The following is a 25,871-nucleotide window of genomic DNA, read 5'->3' as shown; positions in this document are numbered from 1 at the left end:
CCAGTCAGCTCCAGGATGGGCTTCCTGCCACTGGCCAAGGCCAAGTCCATCAGGAGTGACAGTAACGCCTCTGTGATAACATATTTAAGAATAGAAGATTGTTGTGCGGGTGAAAATTTCCAGCCAGGAAAGAGTGGAGTGAGAACATGGGAACAACAAGGTAGACACCAAGGTCAGTGCAGAAGGAGGGGCAGGAGATGCTCCAGACGCCAGAGCTGAGGCCCCTGCAGCTCGTGGTGCAGCCCATGGTGAAGCAGCTGTGCCCCTGCAGCCCATGGAGGACCAACAGGGTGCAGAGACCCATGTGCAGCCCATGAAGTAGCCCATGCTGGAGCAGGTGGATGCATGAAGGAGGCTGTGACCCCGTGGGAGGCCCAAGATGGAGTAGGGTCCTGCCAGATACCTGCAGCCTGTAGAGAGGGAAGCAGGTTTTTGCCAGGTAGGACTTGTGGCCCCTGTGGGGGACCCACGCTGGTACAGCTCATTCGTGAAGGACTGTACCCCATGGAGGAGTGACCCACGGGACAGCAGTTTGTGAAGAACTGTTGCCCAAGGGATGGACTCACACTGGAGAGGTCCATCAAGGACTGTCTCCAGTGGAAGGGACCCCACAGGAGGAGAGGAAGGACTCCTCTCCCTGACCAGCAGCAGAAACAACAACTGACCGTAACGCCCATTCCCCATCCCCCTGCACTGCTGGGGGGAAGGAGGGAGAACATGGAAGGAAAGAAGGGTGAGGGGAAGATGTTTTTAAGATTATTTTTTCTCGCTCTTTTGCTCTGATCCTGTTAGTAACAAATTTAAGTAATATCCCTACTTTGAGTCTGTTTTGCCTGTGAAGGTAATCAGTAAGTGACCTCTCATAGCTCTTAACTCATGAACCCTTAGCTGTTGGTTTTTTTCTCTCCTCTGTCCACTTGCAAAGGGGAGAGAGAGAGTGGCTTTAGTGGGTACCTGGCATCTGGCCAGGGTCAACCCACTACAACAGGACAACCCCAAGAACGATTCCATGTACCTGGAAGTACTGTCCAAACACGTCTTGAACTCTGGCAGCCTTGATGCTGTGACCACTTACCAAGGGAGCCTGTTCCAGTGCCCAGCCACCCTCTGGGTAAACATTTTCCTCATATCTAACCTAAGCCTCCCCTGACTCAGCTTCATGAAATTCCTTTGGGTCCTCTCACTGGTCACCACAGAGAAGAGATTGGCACCTGCTCCTCCACTTCCCCTCATCAGGTCTCCCTTCAGTCTCCTCTTCTCCAGGCTAAACAAGCCAAATGAGTCACTCCTCCTATGGCTTCCCCTCAAGACCCTTCACCATCTTTGTATCTCCTTTGGATGCTAATAGCTTTAAATCTTTCTTACACTGTGGTGCCTAAAACTGCACACAGCACTCAAGGTGAGGCTGCACCAGTGTACAGCAGAGCAGGACAATCCCCTCCCTCCACCAGCTGGCGATGCTTCGTCTGATGCCCCCCAGGACAGAGTTGTTCCTCCTGGCTGCCAGAGCACTGCTGACTCATATTCAACTTGCCATTGACCAGGACCCCCAGGTCCCTTTCTGTAGTGCTGCTCTCCAGCATCTTCCCCCATCTGTACAAACATCCAGGGTTGCCCCATCCCAGGTGCAGAATCCGGCACTTTTCTTTGTTAAACTTCATACAGTTGGTGATCGTCCAGTCCTCTAATTTGCTGAGGTTTCTCTTCAGGGCCTCTCTACCTTTGAGGGAGCCAACAGCTCCTCCCAATTTAGTATCATTGGCAAACTTACTTAGTATCCCTTCCAGTCCTGTGTTCAAGTTGTTAATGAAGACGTTGAAGAGCACAGGGCCTAAGATGTAGTCCTGTGAACGCCACTAGTGACAGGTCGCCAGTCTGGTTCTACCCCATTCACTATTACCCTCTGTGCTCAACCCGTGACCCAATTGCTCACCCACCACATGATGCGTTTATCCAGCTGTGTGCTGGATAAACAGTTTGTCCAGAAGGATACTGTGAGAGACAGTATCAAAAGCTTTACTGAAATCCAAAAAGATTACATCACCTGGCTCCCCCTGATCAACTAGGTGAGTTCCCTTGTCATAAAAGGAAATTAGATGTGACAAGCAGGACTTTTCCCTCATGAAGCTATGCTGCCTCTGACCTATACATATACACACCAGTGAGCAATCATAGAGAGCAAAAAGGGATAGTATCATTTTATTTTTTGTAGTGTAGTATCTGCACAGGATCTGCTTAATGTAACCCTTGCCAATGGACACTGATCATTTTTATCAGAAAGATGTAAGCCATTAACTTTTTTTTTTCCCATACACTACTAACAAAGCATGTAGGCTTGCTTCTGAACCATCTTCCCTAGAAGAATCAGAGTCCAACCCACATGAGGAGCCCTCACAGAAGTCATAATTCCACAGAATTGCTCTCCTATTTTGTTGCCACAGAATTTTATGCTTCTGTCTGTCTGCTTTAATGTTGCCAATAATTAAGTGTTCCCTTTCAGGTACACTGAATATTGACTTGGCTTTCTTTTCCCAAAACCCTATAGAGCCCTCCCACCATATCTAGCATTATTCTTGGCCTTCTACACTAGACAAATGTACATTCATTGTCAGCTTTTAATATCGATTGCCTTAAACTACAAAAGAGAGCCTAAAATTAAGGCTGTATATCCTGCAGCAGGAGAAGAAAGATTACAATCTCTATGTCAATTGCCTCAGATTCCCTCCTACCCCAAGGACTCATATTTCACAGGGGCTTTTTTGCCCCATAGCCTGGTATCAGTAATCTTTAACCCATACAATATAGTGTCAGGCACGTCTCAGATGACATTGGGCAGCACACACAGAAGTCAAGCACACATCCCTCAGATTTTGCAGCTTTCTTCATCAGCTGACATCAGGGGATGATCAACATCCACTGAAACCACTTCATTATTTGTTTTGGTTTCCCTTTTGTTTTGCTTGGCTAACAGAAATTCCCATAAATAATAAAACATAAAACCCTTGGTGTGACACAGAGCTGGCCTGTTTTAGTCCATTCCCCTCCACCTCCTGCCATGGGCAAGAACAGACCCTTGCCACTGTCCCTCCTGGCCTCAGCCATGTGCAGGGCTCCTCCACTGTACCCATGACAAAATCCCAACTTTGCCAGGTTTAGAGAGCTGCAACAGACTTTCATGAATTGATGGAGGGTTTATTAACAGACCATTGAAAAATCTTTCCCTGGAATACAACCCACAAGAGGCAGGCTGTATTGCACAGAAACTGTGAAAGGCAGTAGTACACTGTAAGGAAAAAACATGACATGAGATGTGCTTCCCCTTCCTCCCTACCCTCCCATTTTCCCACTACTTTCCTAGGCCGCCTCTTTCTTTCCTGGCTCACAGGAAAAGTCCCAGCACAGGAGGCAGGAAGCAGTGGTGGCAGCAACAACCTGATATGACTCAGAGCAAAAAGATTGTGACTAAAAGGAATGTAAAGCCAAACCCAGAAACAAGTAACTAGCAATGAAAAGCTAAAAACTACCATAAATGAACACATAGAGGTCCAATCATCACATGTTACACAAGAGAACAGCCAGAAAACAATGTGTGAGGACACAGGTTGCATGAGGAAGGTGGACTCAGCTACAGCAGGTCTGTAAAAAAGCTCAACTAGGTGTAGAAACAGCATTTCATGTCATCATGCCAGCAAGCAGCACACAAAAACAGTGGTCTACCTGAGTCTCACCACCTCCTGCCTAGTATCGTTCCTACTAGTTCTTTCATAAGTTATCGAAGTCTCACCTTCTGCCACCATTAAATTTTCAAGAAAACTCTGTCATCTCCTGTGTTGCACCTGAAACATTTATAAAGGCTCCCTGCTGCTCTCCTTTACCTCTTTCCCTAAAAATGGCTTTTGACTTTAAGGCCACAAAAATGAGAAAAAAAAAAAAGTAGGGAGAAAAGACAGCCCTCTCCATCACACTAGATGGTGTTACTTTACATATCTGGATATCCCACTCCTATTTGTACCTCTTTGTCACCTCATCCTACACAGCACAACAGAGATGTGAGACTCCTTTTTTTTGCTGCATATCCTGATCTGACATGAGAGACTAAAACCAGAAGTTCAAAATTTTCTGGTGAGAAAAGAAGCGGAGTACAGTATTTGGACTTACTTTCCACAGATAGCAAAAGCCTGAGCTTACCATCTGGAAAGAATGCACACGAGGATTTCCATCAGACTAATAATGTTCCATATCAGGCAGGGATATCATTATAACACAGCAAAAGGAGTTAAAACAGGCACAGGTACGTAGCAAAAGTAATTCTCTAAAAATTAGAAAACTGGTTAAAGCACATGTGGAAAAAAAAAGGATCAAAAGCATTTTCTTTGGTTCAAAATAGTTCATCCATCTAGATATTGAAATTATTTAGTGAGTTATTAAGTACGACCAAAATACAGTCCCAGTTTTAATATTTTCCACTTTGGGTTAGTTCAAACAAAATGCTTGCTAAAGGGCCACAAAGTGAAAAATGACAGCATTTTTTCAGAGTAAGCATAATGATTTATTCCTCTGTGCATTTATTGAACATGGAGAAATGAAACTAGTGAAATCGGACCTCTAATCTTTGTGTTACTTTTGTTCTGAGTTGTTGTTCTTCTTAACCAAAAGATTACTTTGGAGGTGGGGGGTTGGGGGGTGTTGAGGACATTATGGTGAGATGTATTTTTGCTGAGTTTGCATTAGACATTTGTCAGTTGCCTTTCATGCCAGTTGAGGGAGAACTATCCCTTTATCCGCATTTACTGCAGCAGCAACAATAAAAAAATTTTTTCCCTTTTCACAATCTTCGCAGGAATAGATAGAATTATTAAACTACTCGAAATCCCATTCTTATAGAGATAATCCATAGTGGAAATGCTTGGTGGAGGGGGTAGGAATTCTTCCTTGTAAACCATTGAATAAAGGGTTGTCAATATGAAGCCTATGAAGCTGATCACAGCAGCAAGTGCACTCAAGTACTAATTTTGTGCATCATTCAAAGCCCACACAATTAAAAATAAAATAACACTGCTTTATTTCAAAATCCTGATTCCTCTTCCTACTATTTCTTCTAATATGTGACACAAGATCAAAAATTAAGACCCCATACCACTGTTAAACAGCACAAAGTACCACTGACTCTGTGAGGCCTTTTTTACCACATAAGCACAGAAATTCCCAGTGCTTCAGTCACATCTGTTTGCATGGTTTATCTTTACTGAGATTTTATCTTCATAAGACATTTGGTTCTACAGAGAGTAGAAGAAAAAGGAATTTGGACTCCTGCAGTGAATCTCAACTTCATTAAACAAGTCAGCACATTTGCCATTTCCTGTTGAAAAATAAAATTGCCAAACAATGTCTCCTTTAGAATGAAAGTAAATAAATCCAGCTAGAAGACTACACTTTCTTTTTTCAAAAGGGAATAACTAAAAATATAAGCAGGAACCAGGCTCAGTGAGAAGGAAGGAAAGGAATTTTTGCATTTTCTCATAGAGCTTTCCAGAATCAGGTGGCTGCTCAATTCCTGTGAGCTAATGTTCTATTCCTGTAACAAGCTGATAGCTGGGGAAAGCAGTGCTCCAGCTCCTTTGCTTTCCTCAGTTTTGCTTTCTCCTAGTACAATGCTGTTTTCTCAATCTTTCCTGGTACAGAGCAAAGACAAACAAATGATGTACACCAAAAGAGAGCAAGACTGGTTCAGGATGGAGAAGTCTCAGAGTTACTGTAAGACACACTGCTATCTTAAGGGTACTCTTCAGCTATTATGGGGTGCAGAACCCTTATCCTTTGATTCTGATTTGTCGTCTTCCTTTGTTAATCCTAATCCTGCTCTCTTATCCATAGCTACTGATACAGCATTCCTGATATCTGAGTAGGAGCTGCAATAAAGGCTGTACAGAACTACAGTCCTCTTGGTACTAAGTCCTTTGTGGATCAATATGAGATTTACCTCCCTGAGTACAGGTTCCCTAAGGAGCATAGAGCAATGCTGAATGACAAGTGCAGTCCTTTCTCTCTTACCTTTTAAGTTCTTACAAGTCCCTTGTGTTCTTCCCTTAGCCCTTGTCCCCTTTCATTGGTCCATCACTATCTTTCCCTTTGATCTTCTAACACTGAAAAAGGATTTGGCTGTCATAACAGAGACACCTAGTATTTAAACAACTGGACCTGAATTAGCCACCTCATTACAGACAATAATCTTGTCCTATGAGAAGCATCTTAACTAAGTCAGATGAATCTCACCCTTGGAGTGCTTATTTCTCCCTCTTGACGCTACAGAAGCTGAGAGTCCCCAGCTCAGACTCAGGCGTTTATCAGTTAACTATCAAAAATACTCCCCAACAATCCAATTTTAAATACTCAGCTAAACCTTTTTACAACTGGTTATTTGACCATGATATTCCCCAGTTCAATAATACCTACTCTATCCTCAGTAATTTCCTGGTTACCTTTTTTTTTCTCCCTTTTGAATTCCATTCTCACTGGATCCAGTTCATTATGCTCAAACTATTCTCTCTCTAATTTAGCTCTTCCATGGAGCCACTTGCATTCTCACTTGAGTTTCTCTCCGTCAGCTGCTGAACAGGAAAAGGGCTCAGAGAATCATGCCATATAGTGTTAGAAGGATTGCTTCAGGATCTTCCTTGCTACCTTCTCCTGCAACACAGGCCACAAGATTCCTTAAGTCCTTGCTGAATTGCAGAATATATCTTCTGGGAAAATGGTCAGCCTTTACTCGAAAATTGCTAATGCCAATGTTGCCTTGGTTAAATTGTTTCAGTAGTCGACTACTCTGACAATTAATACTAAGTTGATTTTTAGCCTGAATTTGTCCTGTTTAAACTAATGGCCACGAACCCTGTAATATTCTAATATACCAAAACATCCTATTAACAACTTTCTGATCTCCCAGAAACTACTTAGAAACATTTAAGGTGTTTGTTCTTGTGGGTTTTTTCTGATAAAACTAATGAGAGATCGTATTGGTTGCATTTTCCGGTCCCTGATTATTCTTTGAACTCTTTGCAATTCATAAATGTTCTCCTTGAAAACCTCTACCCATACCTGTCTATAGCAAATTTATTTATCTTTGAAAAACAGGCTGTAAAATAGACATGTTTATACTCTTCTTTCAAAGCACTGTCACAGTACATGTATATGATATATTTTATTAACAAAACATTTATCACTGTAGCACAGATTGTTTCAGTTAGCAACTTTCCCACAGATACTGTGAACAATGCCACAGAAGACTTTTCTAGTTGTCTTATTTTTCCTCAAAACTCTGGTGTTGTAATTTAAATCCCTAAAATTGTTCGGTTCTGGCACTGCTTTGTTCAGTTCAGATCATGCACTGCTAACTTCAAGACCACTTTTAGAATGCACTTTTACTATGCAGTTGTTCCTTACATTGCATCAGAACTAAATAAATTAGCATAGAGAGAAGATTTTCTGTAGTGAAAGATGTTTTATAAGAAGTTACTAATCTTTGCTTGACAGTACTTCATTTTGCACTTCAGAAGGAAATCAGGATTCTTTCCTCAGAGAATTCTGGATAAAGTGCTTTTGCAAGTCTGACAACTTTATCAAACAATACATTCAAGAAGTCAAAGGATAGATGAAGAAAAGAAGTTAGCAGGTAGAGACATTTTAATAGCTAACACTGTGGAGAACCCTACCAACACATAACCCATGTTTGAAGATTACAGGCTACAGGATCAGTAGAACACGACATTTTTAGCAGCTTTGAAAATCTGTAGGCAATTTGGAATATATAGGCATTGCTCATTTGAAAAGATAGCTTGAAACTTTGAAAAGTATATTGCTCAATATGCAGCACTTCATCCTTATTATCTTCTTGTCGACTTCAGCTCTTTGCAGATGCTGCTGCACTACTGCCCATTGCCTTCAAAAATGTGTAACTTCCTTATCTCTGCTGGAACTAGAGTAGCAGCCAACGAGCATAGCTGTATTTCCTTCCTTTGGGTGTCCTCCTCTGAAATGCTCAACACTTGCTTTTTTCACCCTACTTTCGCATATTCCCATTCCTGGATAAAAATTCTGTATCGCAAATTAATTATTCCACTCAGCTCTTGAAAGAGTACATCTGCTTCAAAGCACCTCAATTTATGGGAGAGCTAAATCTTGTTGTAACCAGTGAAGTAAACCACTGGCCTGCATTTCAAGATAAATCTAAGAAACAACATGGGTATCTAATTCCTCAGCACACGTCAAAAGAAAGGCAAATGCAAAACTTTGAATTTGAATTACATAAGGCAAGCTATATAGCTGACTATTTGTGGAGGGGATGGGGTGGAGAAAGAAGCTGAGAAAACTCCCAAGAATAGAAACAGAGTAGGAAGTCACAAAGCAAGCTTGGATAAGATCTAATCCAATCCTATGAGGAAATTAAAAAGAGCTTCTAGGGTAAATGTGTTAATCAAGATCCCTAAAACTAACAAAAGAAATACACTCTAACTATCCAGTTTGTGATTTAAATAATTATGGCATCCATACTATCCATGAAAACCATAAAATAGAATCCAAAATTAATAAAACTTGTAAAAATATTATGGTTGTAAAGCATAAAGAATGTTGTAACGATCTTAAAAATGCCACAGTAAGCAAGACGATGAACCTGATAAGCAAAAAACCTAATGACAGTAAATTCTAAGGTATCAACAAAAATCTTAATATAGGAAAGAAATTTTTGTGGGAACAAACTGGAACAACCTCCAAGATGCAATTGGAAAGGGCACTAGACAAATCTCATCAATTCTCTCTTTCCCATGAAAGGTTGGACCAGATGATCTTCTAAGGTCCCTTCCAAGTTGGGCTGTTCCATGACTCTAAGAGGGACCTCCACAGCAGCTGAAGGACTACTGAGTCATTCTCTTGAATGTCTGCTGGGGCCTAAAAGATCCTAAGTGTTACCTTAGAAGGAAGCTTGGTCTCAGGTTTGCCCTACAGTTACACTTGATTAACAGTTTTCTTCCTATCATAGCTTTTTTTTCCAATGCTATTTTAAGGATTTAACATTCAACTTCTTTAGAACAAACCTATTTGCTTTTGCTGCTAAGGATCTGTAAGGGACACAGAGCAAACTGGGAGGTTTGCAAACAACAAGTCCCCAAAAATACGGACACAAACTGACTGGCAAATCCCAAGGCCCTAAGATCTGATACATGTTTGGGAATCTCAGGAATTGGGAGTATGCCTCCCATCAACCCACAGGACTGTGAGGATTTATACCAACAGGTATCAGGATGCAGGAAAACTCTTCCCATGGAAAGGAGCAGGCAGCAGGGATACAGCCTACCACACCTTTCTGGCCACTCCTCCTGTCCCACTGCCAGGAGCACCATCTGAGCAGGACTCAGAGCTTGACCAGAGTCCACCTTTGTCCTAGGAAACAAGAGTGTAGTACATCCTCCAGATTAAAGGAGTAAGCACCAAATACACTTCTTATCAGTTTGTCCTCTGAGCAGATGCAATAGATAAAATGTCAATTTATTTATTTTTTTCTGCATTGTTTATCTCAACCTTTGGGGCCAGAGCAGGAGGAGAAAGGAGGTGTGCTGTGCTAACCACTATGCTCCATCGCCTCCTCGCCAGTCTTCAGGATGGCTTTAGCATAGAAAGTGCACTTCTCTCAAGCCATTTTGACAGCCCTGCAGGGAGACCTTGCAGGAAGAAGTGCTGCGCTCTCCCTCCCAATGGTACTCAAGGGCCAGGGGTCTGGCCCTATGAAGTCAATACAGAAAGAACTGACAGAAGCAGTACAGCAAAATAGCAGGGTACATGATTGGTAGCTCTGTCATATCTGATGAGATCCAGTAGAACTCAATAGTTGTTGTTTGGGTTTTTGTTTTGTTTAATTAATTTGTTTTTCTCTCACTACATCAGTAAACCGCATGCTGCTCATCAGACAGATCTGCTAGCCCACACTGAGCTTCATGTAGTGGGACTAGGCATCTACTAAGACATGAGCTACCTAGGGAGCAACAGGATGTTTTGTTGTTCTGTGTGTGATTGTAGTGCAAATTAGCCTTCGATCAATGTGTAAAGAAACTGGCATGTGAAAAAAGGTGAATTTTATAGCATGAGAAGATGTGCTGTTTGGAAGTCAGCTGTACTCAATTTAAAATAGCAAGTAAAGATATATGACTTCAGATAAGATGCATATAAATTCCAAACTAACTTGTGTATCACTGCTATTTCCGAAGTCACTTCTCAGTCTTGACATCCTTAAGCCTCATCTCCTGAAATTGGCTCTGCATCTCCAGGATTACTTTTAGTTCTCCTTTAAAATCCCTCTGAAATTTTCATATTCTTCCTGAAAAGACACACAAGCACTCCAAAATACTGAGTCACAAGGCAAGAACACTACTTATTTCTGCATGATTATTCATTTCCTGTTAAGTCCTAAGGTCACAGTAAATCACCTGTGAGGATACTATCCAGAAGATTCCCATCAGTTTCTATGATGACTACGCAGTCCTCCTCTGAATCATTTACTTCATTATGCTAGTTTCAGCAAACTTCCAAGAAAAAAAACTGGTCTAAATATGGTGCATCCAATAGATAGATATATTAACTCATAAGAAAACTATTCACATTTATCTGATAAGATCTACCTTTTTGAACTATCCTTCTAATAAATATTAAATAAAGCAACATTCATGGCAAATCCGAAGGTGTGTTAAAAATTAACAGGAGCACTTCACAGACCTCCTCAGCTAATTACTCTTCAGACTCCTGGGTGGAAGTTAAAGTCCTGTTGCATGAAACAGAACATTGCACAATGCCTTTCCATGCTACAGACCATTACCTTTTATTATTGAGTCCAAAAAAGAAATGTGCGATATTCTAAACCCAAATATCCCTTAGATGCATCTTTTCTGTTCTACATTTCACCACTTTACATCTAGCAATGGCCTAATCAAACATGAGCTTTGGTCATCCTTTATTTTGTTTCTGACATAAATAAACTATTGTCCATTACCTTTATACTCCATAGCTTCAGAAATTTTAAATCTCTTCGACTTTCCTGAATCAGCCAGGTTGTCCAACCTATATATTCATTATTTTGACTTATTTTCATTTACATCCTTTGTTCATATATAGATTTTTGATGCTGTTGTGATATCCATGTATCCATTTGACTGTAACAACTTTTTGTCAAATATCACTTTCCTTCATTTCCATGCAACAGACCTGTTACTGCATCTAGAGTGATAGCCCTGAAAAATTCTACAAATATTAGCAATAATTTGCTCTACTGCACGTGACAGGATTTGTGTATAAACACTCACACAAGAAAGACAGAAGTGGATGAACTGCACAGCATAAAAGAAGCTGGCTACATTCACACCACTAACCATGACTGACTTTAGGTGTACCCTGACACCTGCGATTTTCCAGTCAATGATGAGCTTTTCCTTCTCTGTCATAACTGGGGTAAAGTGCACTGTGCTGGACACTGAAATGTTACAAAGAGTTATCAGTGGACTACGGGCAATCCTTGTGAGTCATCATCTCAAACGCCCCTGTGCACCTGCAATGTCACACCACTGGATGACACACTTCATGTTTCTCGGTCTCGTGGTAAAAATTTCCCAATCTATTTATTTTTCTGTTTCCCCCCACCAACCATATTCCATGTCCAATCTTCTACAGTACGAATCATTTCACACAGTCTGTTTCCTCAGTCACTGTCAGTCGCACCAGACTGAGCTTGCCACCACCTCCCCCAGCACCCTGTGGGATGCTGCGGACAAACCTGCGGCCCTCGCCCTCAGCACCCACACCCACTGACCCGCACTGAGCACCCTGCCAAGGCTCTGTCTGAAACCTGGACATTCTCCTCCTACCTGAAAGGAGGCTGTAACCAGGTGAAGGTCGGCCTCAGGAAATTAGCGACAGGACTAGAGGACTAGAGGACATAGCCTTAAACTGCACCACGAGAGGTTCAGACTGGATATTGGGAAGAATTTTTTTCATAGAAAAGGTGATTAGATATTGGAATGGGCTGCCCGGGGAGGTGGTGGAACCACCGTCCCTGGAAGTGTTTAAGGAAAGACTGGACGTGGCACTTCATGCCATGGTCTGTTGACATGGTGGTGTTGGGTCATAGATTGGACTCGATGGTCTCCGAGGTCTTTTACAACCTAACCGATCCTGTGATTTTCAGTTCTGCCTACCCCCACCTCTGGCTGCTCTCGAATCAAGGACGGCAATCCCCCCTTTCCGCGCCGACCACGCCCTTCCACTCCTGGATCCCCACCCGCCCCGCGCGCGCGCGCAGGCATCGCCTCCGCAGGGAGCGCGCGCGGGTCCCGCCCTTCCTGCCCGGGAGGAGGAGCCGGGAGGGGGCGGTGCAGCCGACGGGAAGATGGCGGACCTGGAGGAGCAGCTGTCCGACGAGGAGAAGGTAGGGATGTCTGGATGGGTGAGGGTGCTGTGCCGAGCCGCGCCGCCCTCCTGTCCCCCGTTCCTCCGAGCCGGCGGGCCCAGCTCGGCTCTCGGCCCGGGTTCCTGTTGTCGCCGTGGCCCCGGGCCGGGCCCGGCGGGCGGTGGGTCGGGGGAGGCCGGGGCAGGGCTGGGCTGGGCTGGCCTGGCCGCATCTCCCGCCGCGCCTTGTACGGTGCGGGCCCGCCGGGGGCGGCGCCGGGGGCGGCGGGCGCTGTGCCGGCCCGTGTGCGGGGAGCGGGCACGGCACGGAGAGGCAGGAGGGACGCGGAAGGGCTCTTCCCTCCCCTTCCCCCACCTCCACTTCCCGTTCCCGAAGCGCCGTGCCCGTGCCAGCCGGAGCACCGGGCCTGCATCCCCCTGCACCCTCGCAGGCTGCGGGAGGAGATGGGGAGCAGGTGTTTGCGGAGAGGAGCGGGGTGTGGGCGTGAGGAACGCTGTTTTACTTCCTGCTAGGAGGCATTAATTGGGGAAGCGTACGGTCAAGGAGCAGACGGCCTGTGTTAGCGAGATGTATGTATAATCTCTTTTTGTGGCAGCTGGAAATTTAGATTTAACGCAGATTTTTCTAGAAAAGTCTCACAAGGAGTAGGATGTCTTGTGAAACCTCAGTTATCACTCCTCCTTGTCATCCTCTGTTGGATCCATCTTCATGGCAGCTGCCTGTTTCCAAGCTAGGGTGTGGTGTTTTGTCTACATTGTGCTGGTGCACTGCTCATGCCTTTATGTAATGCATGATCTTGTTCACTTTCAACTTTAAAAATTTAGATTTTTCATGGCTGTGGAAACTGTGAGATGCCACAAATGTGAGAGGCATCAATAAATGATATTTCAAACTTGTTTGAAGTTAGAAGGATGTCTAAACTGTTTAAGTGGTTACAATAAGACAGATTTTCTGTTTGATCACTTTTCATGACAAGAGATGCACTGATGTGCCAAGGGATGTGTAGCACCAGGATCTCGTTGTCTGTTTCTCAAGAGGTTTTAAGACTGTGCCCTCCTCTATGTAATTCACATTGAAATGCCACCTCTGTGTTGGTACAAGCAGTAATCTTATCAAGAAGTATAGGTGGTAACACATGTTACTTTTAGCCCCTTATAGGAAATACAAGTAACACTGATCGAGTGCATTGTACCTCGAGGGTGTGCAGAAAATACTTAGACTACAAGTTATCTTGTCATCACTGAATGGTTGGAAGGGACCTTGGAGGTAATTTTGTAGGGTCATCTATAGGATGCCCAGGACTACATGCAGATGGCTTTTGGAAATCTCTAAGGACGCAGACTCCACAACCTCCTTGGACAACCTGTGGCAGCGCTTGGTCGCCCTTGCAGTAAGAAAGTGTTTCGTGTGTTTGATTTTGTGCCCATTGCTTGTTGTCCTGTCAAATAAGAAAAGGCACAATGACAGTTTTATCTTGTCTCTGAAGCACAGTCTGTGCTTTTGTGACTGATGGAGTTTTCTGAACTTTCTTCCATCTTCTAATTTCAGGGTTTTTTTCTCTGCAAATGGGCGCAGACCTTCTAGAGACTCTTCCTGTCTTGATATAAGTAAATAGAATGAGCACTCATCCATTGCAAATTTAAATTGGTTACTTATCTGCTTCAGTCCTGTATATAATTGATTGGCCTATATGAGTGGAATTTTCCGAGTCCGAGAGTGTATTTTATTGGCTAAGAAAGCAAAGATGGGTAACCTGCAAACTAATGGAAAAACAGGCAAATATCTGTGTAGATTTTGTTATGCCTTAAGATTTTTTTTTCTGATGCATTAAGTTGTTGTATCATTGTAAAATAAAAATGTTATTTGAAACATTCAGTTTACTGAGCTAAAAAAAAATCAGCTGGATAGCATTTGACAAGCACACCCTTCTCACTCATCCAGCTGGGACTATAAATAAATGTAGGAGTAGATGCAAACAGGCAAACACTGATTTTTCATGGCAAATAAATCACGTTGCTCATTTATATACTTTTCTTCCCTGATACAGAACTGATAGTGTTGAAGGGTGATGCAGATGATGGTGGTGATGTAGTTTTGTAGCTAATTTCAGTAGAAACATAACTAGAGCCTTGGTCAAAACTTCTGAAATTCAAGAAGGGAAGAAGGTGAACCAAATAACAGAAGTTAAAGTTTTTTTGTATCAGATTCCTAATAATTATGTATGAGCACAAGTAAGTAGGAGATCGAGTGATATAGCCCCTTGATATGACTAGTTCTGGAAGGTCTTGGATCCATATCTTACTTCATGTGTAGTCAAAAGCCTTAAGTGTTGCAAAGACAGTAAGCAGTTCATATACCTTATTCTTGCTAGATTTAAGGTCACTGTGTTTAGCTGTAGCATAATTCAAATTTAAAACTGGCAGTGTTTAGCATAATTGAGAATACAGAAGGGGCATAATTGAAATAATGGCAAAACAAAGAGTTACAGTTCAGGTAAAGAAGCTGTAAAACCAAGGAAGAAGAGCCAGTTGCCAGAAGGAGTATGATTTCAATATTCAGGATTGCATAATTGGTTTTGAACTTGTTCCTTAGATTCACATTTTAGTGTGAGATTTTTGAAGCCTTGCTTTTCTTTCAATAATGATAGTAAGTCTGAGGATAAATTTGAATAAGCATTTAAAAAAAAATCTGAGAACTGTTTGAAGTAAATAAGTTGTGTAAGATTTGTGTAGATCCAAAGATCTGAAGTTGGACTATTGCCAGTGAGAGTTACTGCCTTTAGCATCCAGGACCAGCAATTTTTCAGTGCTAAAGACAGTTTTTGTGAGCCACAGTGTTTTGTAGTTGCTTTATTCAGGTAGGTCACTGAAATTTCAGAAGCTTTTGGTTATGTGGAAAACATAAATTTATGTTTGCTTCTGTTTATAAATAAAAATTAGGTGTGAAAGTTGTAAATCTTGAAGCTCTGAACTCTCAAGCAATGGAAAATGATCACTTCTGTGCCCTACCTATGGATAATGCATCCTCACTTAAAAAGTTTTGAATGCAAAACCTCTTTATGTATCCAGGATATTTGAAGTCGTTTTATTTAAGTCTAGTAACCATTTTTTCCAGTTCAGTTTTATTCCAGTTTCTGCAGAAATTGTTTCCTTACCCGTGGCTGTGTCAAACAAATAAATATATATAAAAATGTTTTTAATGAGCATATTAGTGTGAATATAAAAGGTACAATTTATCTACATGAATATAGGCAATGACTGATGGAAGGTACTGATTTTACTGTAAACGTTGCATTTGCTAATGTAAATATTCATTAACAAACAACAGCACAAATGAAAAACAATACTAAAACTGTTTAAAACATAAAGCTTGTGTTCTGCAGTTCATTTTTGGTGACTTGAAGGGACACGTTTACTGTAGGTTTGGTTGCAGAGAAGTTAAATAGCTGTGTATGTCTCAAGATAAAGGCTGAGAAAATGAGGATACCTTCAGGGAGGAAAGGGGAGAATCCTCTTAGGAAAGGATAACACATGAATTTTTTAATGCAAAATTAGCCCTTCATTCCTGAACATAATAAATATGGGAATTGTCAAACAGTATTAAAAAAAAAAGGAACCACACCTCTTTCAGTAAGCTTATATCTCAGTAGTTTCACTTGCTCAGAAAAGTGGGGTTTAACAGTGGGTCAGCTTGCTGTGATTAGAAAAAAACCTTCTCTTATGATGAGGAAGTAGTCCTATTTTTTAAAATGAGCCTTCATTGCTTCCTGGTACTCCTGGTACATTGGGTAATTTTGTAACTTCTTAGATTTATAGGTTGTGACACCTCATTTAAGTTATAAAGGTTGAGGTCTTACACCACCTAAACTCTGCAGTGTAGTTTTGTCAGATAAAGGAAAAGTCAGTGCTTTAGAATGAAAAGGCTGTGCCAATAAAATGCATTCTCTCTCGTGGAACTTTGTCTTTAAAATGTAATACACTGACAGCATATTGCACTTGGACATACAAACCCACCACTGTGGGAGGCTCAGGTGTTTCCTTAATACAAATACAAACCTTCCTCCTGTAACTGTTTTGGAAACATTAGCAGAATTTTTGACTGAAAAAATGTTACTTTTCTAAAACCTTTACATGTGTTAAAGCAGTTCCTGTGCTCTAAATCGTTAATTTTGAAAGGATTTAGAATTCTGACTTTTAGAATTGTGCTGAATGAGACTTGGAGACTGTAAATGAGTCGGGGCCAGATTTGCATAACCTTTTCTGGGTATAATTGCAAAGTAGTCTATAAGGTTAACTTAAGGTAAAGTCTTGCAAGTATCCTAACGTTCTTTCTTTGTAGTTCATCAGTGTACACTTTGTGCAAAAGTGCAGCTTTACTAACGTGTCTCACAGAAGGACCTTATGAGCATCCTGGTTCTTATTTGTATTTAAATGCTAAATGGAACTGGAAATGCTGTAGCAGGATCTGATGAAAGTTTGAAAAACCTTTAATACTTAAATGGGTAGTAACTCAGTTACTTTTTAAGCATATCTGGTGTTTAATTTACTACACTATCAAAGCTATGAAAGTTAATATTTTTTCCTCAAGGAAAATGTAGCTGTGTGTAATGGTGTGGAAGGAATTGTTTTTACAAAGATGAGGTTAAACTCCATGGTTACACTTTGATAACATTTTGAGGAAATTCTTTAATAAGAATGAGAAAGTTGGGAGTGCTTCTCAGACTGACATGTAGTTCTGAATACAGCAGTCCTTCCAAGATTAAGATTTTCACATACATCTCAGAATGTCCATAAAAATGTGTATGAAAATAGTGTGTTGTCTTAAGAATTATTTTTTTTTTAAAATGCACCAATATTGTTGAGATTGAAGGACAGGACAGAGATCTGAATCACTTTGTTGGGGAAGTATTAAACACTATCTGAAGAAATTATCATGTCCTGTATGTGTAACTGCAAAGAATAACTTTGTTTATTTCTACAGTCATGCAGGCTGGAAGAAACTTCTGGACATAAGTCAAATGCTGCTTGTTCAAAGCAGGCCAACTTAGATAAGGTTGCTTAGGGACTTGGTTTGAGTTTTGGGTATCTCCAGTGATGGAGATGATACTGGCTCTCGGGGTGAGGTATTGCAATGTTTGACTAAACCCATGGTTAGAAACTTTTCCTAATATTTAATTGTTGCAACTTGGGTCCAGTGCTGCTTGGACTTGCTGCTGGGCTTTCACTGTGTACCTCCAGAGAAAGTTACTATGCAAAGCAAAATTTTCTGCCTTTCTGACAAGTTTAAAAGTAATTACTTGAAGCTTGAAGATGAACACAAATGAAACCTGTATTATATTTATAAATGATTTTTAAAACTGCCGTTCATATAGTCTTTTCCTATTAGTAGTTTGAAAAATTAGGTACTTTTTGTGGACCTTTTGTGGACTTTTAACATGTTATTGAGTATGTATAATGCAGTGGCAGCTCATTACCATCTTGCTGCCTTTGTGCTCACAAAACTTATGCAGAAGCTTGCTACCCAGGAAACCTCATAGTTTAAGTAGATAAGAGAGACAAAGTGAACCAAAAATAGAGAAGAGCAATAGAACAAGTTATTGGCAAACCCAGTAATGAAACTGGAGACAATTTCTGATATAATAGATATGATTCTATTGCACACCAACACAATCATCAACTGTTCTGCTGTGAAAGTCCATCTTTGGTTCATTTCAGTTTTGGCAGTCAAAGAAGAGCAGGATATAAGGGGTTTAGTCACATTACTTATCAAAACAGTATATTTTTTTCAGGCAACACCATATAATATTCATTTTCAGTTTCTGAAAGTGGGGTGTAAAGGGGCTTGAACTGCTCATTGAGAAATGAAAGCAGATTTTTCAGCATATGGCAATTAGTTTTTTTGTAATGCTTTAGTTAAAAGCTTCTGAAATGTAAAATACTTAAGATACTTTCTTAACTTGACAGAAGGTGTTAAAATTTTTAATAGGTAACTCTGAGAGAGGATTTTAAGACACTGAAATTGGGAGGGAGAGGCATACAGCTAAGATGGCACCTTATTTTTCATAGAGCAAGCTCTGAGACTGTTCCCTTTCTCTCCCCACTGCTACTGAATTCAGGCTTGATGTCCTTGGAGTATCCAATTATAACAAATTCTCTTGGGCTACGAGGAAGACTCACTTTAAAAATTTAGGTTTTGTAGTGGAAGAATACTTTTCAAATATTAACCAAGTGCTTTTTAGCTTATAGTGGGTACCACTTTATAAGGATTGCTGAGAAAGAGAGGATCATGTCTTAACAGGATGCCTTGGTTCTGTATGTGGGAGATGATACTGTCGGTTTCTTTCTTTGTGAATGAAATCTTAGTTAGCCGTTTCTTATACCTTTTATTTCTCAGGCAAAAGTTAATGCTTTTGCTTTTCACTAAATGTAAAATTTTACTGTTTTTTCAGTTTTCAATGAATGACTTTTGCAAGGAAATAGGGATAATTTTTTATATGCTGCTTATCTGTTCCCTATCTGATCCATAAGCTAAGTATGCAATTGCTCAGCTGCTAAAGGTTTTATGGGTAAGATTTACTCATAATTTTGCCTTAGACCAATGCCTGCACTAGATATTTGTCAAATTACATGAGATTTCTGTTTAGCAAAGGGAGTGCTAGTCTCTAGCATGTTTCTCAATACAGTATTTTGTTTCTTGGGCTGATTACATATATTAGGGCTTGACCCTACAATGAAATAAGTACCAAGAAATGATGTAATTTCAAATACTGATATGTTGAAGCACCCAATGTATAGTCTCCCAAGACTGGAATATAATGCTACTTGATTGGACACATCTCCTACTCATCTTCTTTTTTTTTTTTCTGCCTTTGTTTTTATTTTGCCTTTTTTTCTTTTTCTTTTTTTTTTCCAGAAAGTCCTTTGGAAGTTACTGAAAGCAACTTTTGTCCAAGTTGTGAACCCAAGATGTTATTATTTTTTCCTTCTGATTGATTGTATTCTGAACTTTCATGTACATCCCTGGAAAAAGGACTACCACATGAAAGATAAAAACTTGTAGTTAAGACAATTCAGAGAAGAATGTTCTATATGACAAATTTGGGAAATGTGGCCCTACCAATAATTTTAGAATCCCATTTGCATATATGGAGTTTTCTTAGCCTATTTGTTGTCCAGTCAACTACTGAGAAGACATAAACTTTCAGAGAAATAAAGATGTGAGGAAAAATAATATAATGTATTCTACTGTCTGTATTATAATTACAAGCAATTTTTTCTAGTTCAGAGATTTTATTAATTGATGCTGATAGCTGAAGCTAAAGTCTCAGGTTGATCTTGATCCCTTCACATCTACAAACAAAACTTATTTGTTTCACTAATTTGAGACCAGTATAATACTTTTAATTTCCAAGTTAAAAATCTGTGAAAGCTTGTGACATTAAAATTAGATATAGTCAGGAGTAATAAAGTTAACTGCAAAATTACATGGGGGAGATTTATCTTCTCTAATATTTTTTTTATGGTTAGACTTGTGTATTACCCAAGTAACATATATTGCTTTCACGTTCCCCTTTGCTATCTGTGGCTGATACAATGACTTTCAGGAGTCCTGTTTTATGTTTGGGTTTTATTAATCCTTCATCTTATCTTAGGTGCTGTGTAAAGTGATTTTAAGATGGAGACTGTTATGAAATTTAGATATTCTGCTGCTGAAAGGCCCTACACCTTTCAAAGTGGTTATTTTTATGAAAATAAATCTCATTATCCAAGTCAGGTTTTCAGGTAGAAAGAAGGCAGCTAGAATACCTCATGTTGTGTAAGATTTACTTTTTGCACCACTGTTAAGTGCTGGTACTGTTATATAGTCTTAAATACATGTGTATTAAAAATAATTGAGGAAAACACACGTTCTACAGATGCAATGCAGCTCTAGGCATTACTAATAAGGAAATGTCTGTTCAGTCAAAGCCATAGACATGGAATGTACCCCTCCTTTCCTGTGCCACAGAACCACATTTTTGCAGTGTTTTCTTCCTCAGCTCTTCCAGAAGCAGAAGTGAATTGAATACTACAGCACATTTTTCGGTTGAGCCTGGTAGGAAGGCAGTTGCAGCACTACTTCTGTATTCATTCCCTGTCTACCAGAGCCTTAGTTCCACGTTTGTGTGAGATGATGCATGTTTTGGGATGCTGCTTCACTGTTTGAAATTATGCCTGGGGGTATGGTGAGGTTTCATTAGAGGCTGAGAAGGCAATTTGCTGCTGACGTGGGTTAATCACTTCCTCTCATGTATATTCCCAGTGCTTGTCTAGCTGTTTGAAGGCTTTTTCACCTCACAAAACTGTCAGCAGGAAGGAACAATAATTATTTAAAGTTCTTTTATAAGTGAATTGGTTGCTATCTTCTTGCCACCTTTTAAAGCTGTTCTTTAGCTGTATGAATTTGCTTATCTGAATATTCACATAAATAGATGAGCACTGGTGATGCATGGAAGTTTGTAAAAATGCATCACAGGGCTTATTTAGGAAGAGGCAGGGAGATTAGTCATTTTGTTGGCAGCAGCAGCATGGTATTAGATCAGTTTATGCCATCTAGGAAACACCCCCAGCTCCTTTATTATTTTAAAAGATGTGTGGTCATTACTGGTGTAACATCCTAGTAAGTATCTAACCTAAGGATTTAATGAGCGCTTGGAGACAGTGATACCAAGTGTCTGGCTACCCAAAGCAGAAGCCAGGTATATTTTCTTTAAACACTGAAGGGTTTACAAACTCAAAAACTATGTTGATGTTTGCAGTGCTGACAGAGCATCAGGCATTGTATCTTGCAAATGTTTGAACCTTAGACTGTGTTCCTCGATGTGTTGTTACATGTGTCAATGCAAAATTCATTTTGGCTGGTAAATGTCAGAGGTGCATATTGAAAAATAATGGTACAGCTCAAGCTGAACTCAAACCACAAGTTTGAATCAAACTCAGAACTCGATAAAACTAGATAAGTCTTTTGTCCAGTATCAGTCCAAGCAGGATCCCTGAATGACTTGTATGTTACTGTGAGTGTGAGTTACAGGGTCTTGAGAGAATTGGAACTTACCTGGTTTAAATCAGTTTAACTGTTAATATCTCTGTAACTATGGGTTAATTGTGAGAAACCCCTGTAGTTACCTGTAAATAGAGTGGGTCAAGACAAAGCCATTTGTTTAGTTGCCTGCAGACAGGTTTTCAACAAGAACTACAGCAGAAGGCATGTGTGAGAATAGACCTCTCTGGACTCTTTACTGTTACTGGAGCTCCCTTCTCCCCAGTGTGATATCTCATCTTCTTTTTTTTGCCAAGCATAGGTTCCTGTGAATGGGATATTTATTGTGTTTTATAAGATAGCCAGGTGCCCTCAGGAATCCAGAATGTAAATGCATAATATACAATGCTTTGACATTGTATGCTATAGCACTAATAAAAGTAACTTCTGGAAGCTCTTTTTTTTTTTTTTTTGACCCCTGTGGTTAGCAACAAAGTTGCCTTTGAGTGAAAATGTATTATGGGAATCTTTTACACACCCTCCCCCAAAATTTTTGTGCAGTTTTTTAGGTAAAAAAGGCTTTTAATATCTACTTTTAATGTCTCTATTTCATTTTTATTGCTGTGGAGCAGTGAACTTTAACCTGTTACAAGTGTAGAGGAGGGTGAGTCTCCCTTCTGCAAGGAGTTCACAGCTGAATTTGAAATAAGTGATGTGTAGGAAAGAGTAAGGGCAAGTACGTAGTTTCACAGCATCTTGCTTATCGGCATGTTTTTATTGTGCAGCATGGGTGTTGATTGAAGGAGTGAGCTGTCAAGGTGCCTGGCAAATACAGCCACGTTTCAGTTAAGTTAAAAAGGGAAAAGAAAAAGGAAAGGGGGGAAATTTTAATTCCCCTGTTACCTTAGCAGATCGAGAGGAATGAGCATGCCTTGGCGGAGCTGACAGTAGTGTGGCACTGTGGAGCCCCGCACTGCTGCGAGCGCGTATTCCTGACCATATATAGGCACGTACAGCACAGAAGGTCGGGCTTCTTCAGCCAGTGTCACTTCTGATGTGTCAGGAACAGGAAGAGTGGTTTGGGGGCATTTGAAGTCACTACGTATAACTTCTTTAAAAGAAAATAAACTTGAGAATGTCTTAGGCTGGAAAAGGTAGAGGAGTAAGATTTCTCAATGTATCTGATGGGTGTCACATTGAGAGAAATTAGATTGTGAAATAAAGGCAGAAGGTTGAAGAGAAAGATGGATTTAGCATAACTGTCACCATTCAGTACATTACTGCATTTCTCTGTGCTTGTGCAATCTGAAAACTGCAAATACTGTTGTAACTAAGTGTAGGCATTTGTTGACAGACTAATTGTTTTAATCTCTAGTCATTATGCTTAGTAACCGTGCTCATCACATGCAATAAACCTGTCCTTTTCTCTTTTGCTAAACTTCTCTGTCTGAATTTTTACCTTAACTGAAATAGTTTACTTTATAAAATCAAAAAGCTTGTAACTGATGTGATGAGTAGCATTTGGCTTCATTTGCAATGAGAAAGTAAATATTGCTAGTTCTTACCTGCTGATACCAGGGCTCCATTTAAGCAAGACTGAGAGTGGTGTATGTGTGAAAATTGGAGAAAGAGAACGCCTACAGTGCGGAATGCTTCCCTTCTCAATGTTTTCAAAGTATCTTTTTTATATTTTTTTAATATATAACTTACTCTCGGCTTCTGTATGATTTGTCCAAATTAATACTCAAACCTGCACAAAGTCATGTTTCATAAAAACATATTTAGATTGGGGGGGTTGCATTCAAGAAATTTAATATAATAAATGCGCAGTTCCTTACATAGGCTTGTAGTAAAAGCTGCCTTTTTGTGAACCATTGATGACTGGATGTCAGGTTTTTGCCACTCTGAAGACTTTAATCTGAAAAGTGTCCATAAATCAAATCTTGGAAAGCTACATCAATAAAACACTGTCTTCAACTTTAGGTGGTGTTTCAGGAGTAACTAGAGTAATAAGAGGAGAAACTTCAGGTGTTGTCTGTCTTTACTTCTGAATTTTCTCAAGAAATACTCAACTGTAACCTAATTTTTTGTTACTTACTGATACCTGTGTAAGGTTCTTGTACTGTGTGTGAAGGTGCAGTTCTCTTGGGTGAAAAAGGGTTTGTCACTTAGACTTTTAAAATATTAGGTTGTTTCTGTTTTGGCCCATTCAAGTCAATTTTTAAAAGTCTCAGTGTATTGAGTAATCAGCATTGGTTGCAGCTGTAATGCATCTGATAGACATGTTTTCTTAAAAAAGTTTTCAGCAGAAAAGCTTCCTGTCTCAGCTGGACTGAAGTGCAGTTGAGGTTTTTTGCTTGTCACTTTGTATTACAAGTTATGCGCCTCTTGCTATATGTGCATTCTTAATATTTTTTTTTAGTTGTCCATAAACACCACATTTTATATGGACTGTCCCTTTGTTTTAATTGTGCTTCCCCAAGTGTTAGCTGAGCCAGAGGCTTTTTACTGGTAAAAGGGAGAGATTTTCATCTTGTTGGGGCTTATGGAAGTGCATTCATTTATCCTTCAGCATAGTCTGGTTTTGGAAAACAGAAGCCTCTTTTAGAGCATTAATTTCTGCAACAATTCAGTGGCAATAAAGCTGTAAGTGATTTTCTGTGGTAATGTGCTAAGTGAGACTACTGGATTTAATTCTTTTATATGGGCTCCCTGTATATATGAGTTGGGGAATTACAGCTTTTTCAGATAGTCATCACAGATAAGTTAATTTGGCTTAACTGCTGAAGCAAAGTTCATTACTTTTAAATTGGCTTCACAAAGGCAGGTTAGCAAAATGCAGTCTTAGCTGACAGATGCAATTTCTGAAGACACCTCAGGTTTTTTGCTTCTTGTAAGCATTAATATACTTTATACTTGATGAGATGTTCATTGCAAATTTGCATGATTGTGTTTTTGTTCTGTGAAAAGTGTCATCTATGATGAATTATCACAGTGAAAAAATTCTTAGTGAGGCATTGAATTTACTAGTAAAATGTTAATTAAAAGTAATGTTTAGTTTGGTCTGTCCTGAAGAAGCATCTGTTACTGTTGAATGTTTTTGAATGAATATTACTTATACCACAGCTAATCTGACTGATAAGAATAATTTTTCTGATAGCGAAAAAAGAAGCAAAAGCAGTTTTACATTACCAAAAGAGGTGAAAATGGGGTAGTATTCCAGTTTTAGTACAGACCTAATATCTCACCTTAGAGATGTTACCAGTTTAAAGCACGTGGTCATTCAGAGTACAGTTTGGGCACCCAAGTTTTGCTTGTATATCTTCTGCCAGCCCAAAATTGATGGACTTGTTATTTCAGGGCTCCAAATGTCTGTGAGTCTTGTTTTTCTGCTTGCCCAAAGCTAATCTGGCCTTGGCCGGGGTGAGCAATCCTGTTCGCCTGAAGTGTTCCTTCATCTAACTTTGAGCCAGGAGTCTGCTGCACTTTAGTCCAGTTGAGACAGGAAGATATTTTTACTGAAAGCACACAAATAAATACTTGCTCTTAAGTGTGAGACCCAATCCCTGGCTATTGGTGGTTATTGGTATCAGCCACCAAGCCCCACACTGTCCCATCAGTGGGATCAGGGAGAGAATCAGAAGGGTGAAAGTGAGAAAACTCGTGGGTTGAGATAAAGAGAGTTTAACAGAGAAAGCAAAAGCCATGCACAGAAGCAAAGCAAACCAAGGAATTAATTCACCACATCCCATAGACAGGCAGGTGTTCAGCCATGTCTGGGAGAGCAGGGCCCCATCACGTGTCACGGTGACTTTAGTAAGACAAACACCATCACTCCAAACATCTCCTCCTTCCCCCCCCCCTTTATATACCGAGCATGATGTCATATGGTATGGAATATCCCTTCAGTCAGTTTGGGTCACCTGTCCTGGCTGTGTCTTCTCCCTACATCCCATGGACCCCCAACTTCTTTGCCAGTGTGGCAGTACAAAAAGCAGAAAAGGCCTTGGCTCTGTGCAAATGCTATTCAGCAATAACAAAAACATCTCTATATTATCAGCCCTGTGTTCAGCACAAATCCAAAACACAGCCCCATACCAGCCACTGAGAAGAAAACCCCAACCAAAACCACCACAGTTGGTCATTTGGTAAAATGCCCTGATGATAGAATCTTGGAGCCAGTCTTCCCCTTCTCCTTCTTGAGGGCTTTAATAGTATCATAGGTTAGCTGTATTTCACATCCTTTATTTTTCTTTTGATTGAACATTGAACTGAGTACAGTGCCCTGACTTCAGCAGGAGAGGTATGGAGTGTGCAGATTGGTGGTTGGGATAATCTTGCTAATGCAGATGAGTTCCTTTGGTTCAAAGGAGACAATCCAAGTCTCCTTTCTTCTTACCCGGGCAAG

General features: G+C 40.4%; 1 protein-coding gene across 1 annotated transcript in view; it reads left to right on the top strand.

The window, feature by feature from the left end:
* The first annotated feature begins 12,356 nt into the window (after window positions 1-12,356).
* CAPZA2 (capping actin protein of muscle Z-line alpha subunit 2) overlaps window positions 12,357-25,871 on the top strand; it is a 34,026-nt gene continuing 20,511 nt past the window's right edge. Inside the window, exon 1 of the mRNA XM_017817880.1 lies at window positions 12,357-12,463. Coding sequence (XP_017673369.1) covers window positions 12,425-12,463 — 39 coding nt within the window. The 5' untranslated portion in view covers window positions 12,357-12,424. The remainder of the gene's footprint in view (window positions 12,464-25,871) is intronic.

Source organism: Lepidothrix coronata, unplaced genomic scaffold (genome assembly GCF_001604755.1).
Source record: "Lepidothrix coronata isolate B3197 unplaced genomic scaffold, Lepidothrix_coronata-1.0 Scaffold63, whole genome shotgun sequence".
Classification (NCBI taxonomy): domain Eukaryota; kingdom Metazoa; phylum Chordata; class Aves; order Passeriformes; family Pipridae; genus Lepidothrix; species Lepidothrix coronata.
The sequence above is the reverse complement of the archived record's forward strand: the minus strand, read 5'-3'. Positions and strand labels throughout refer to the sequence as shown.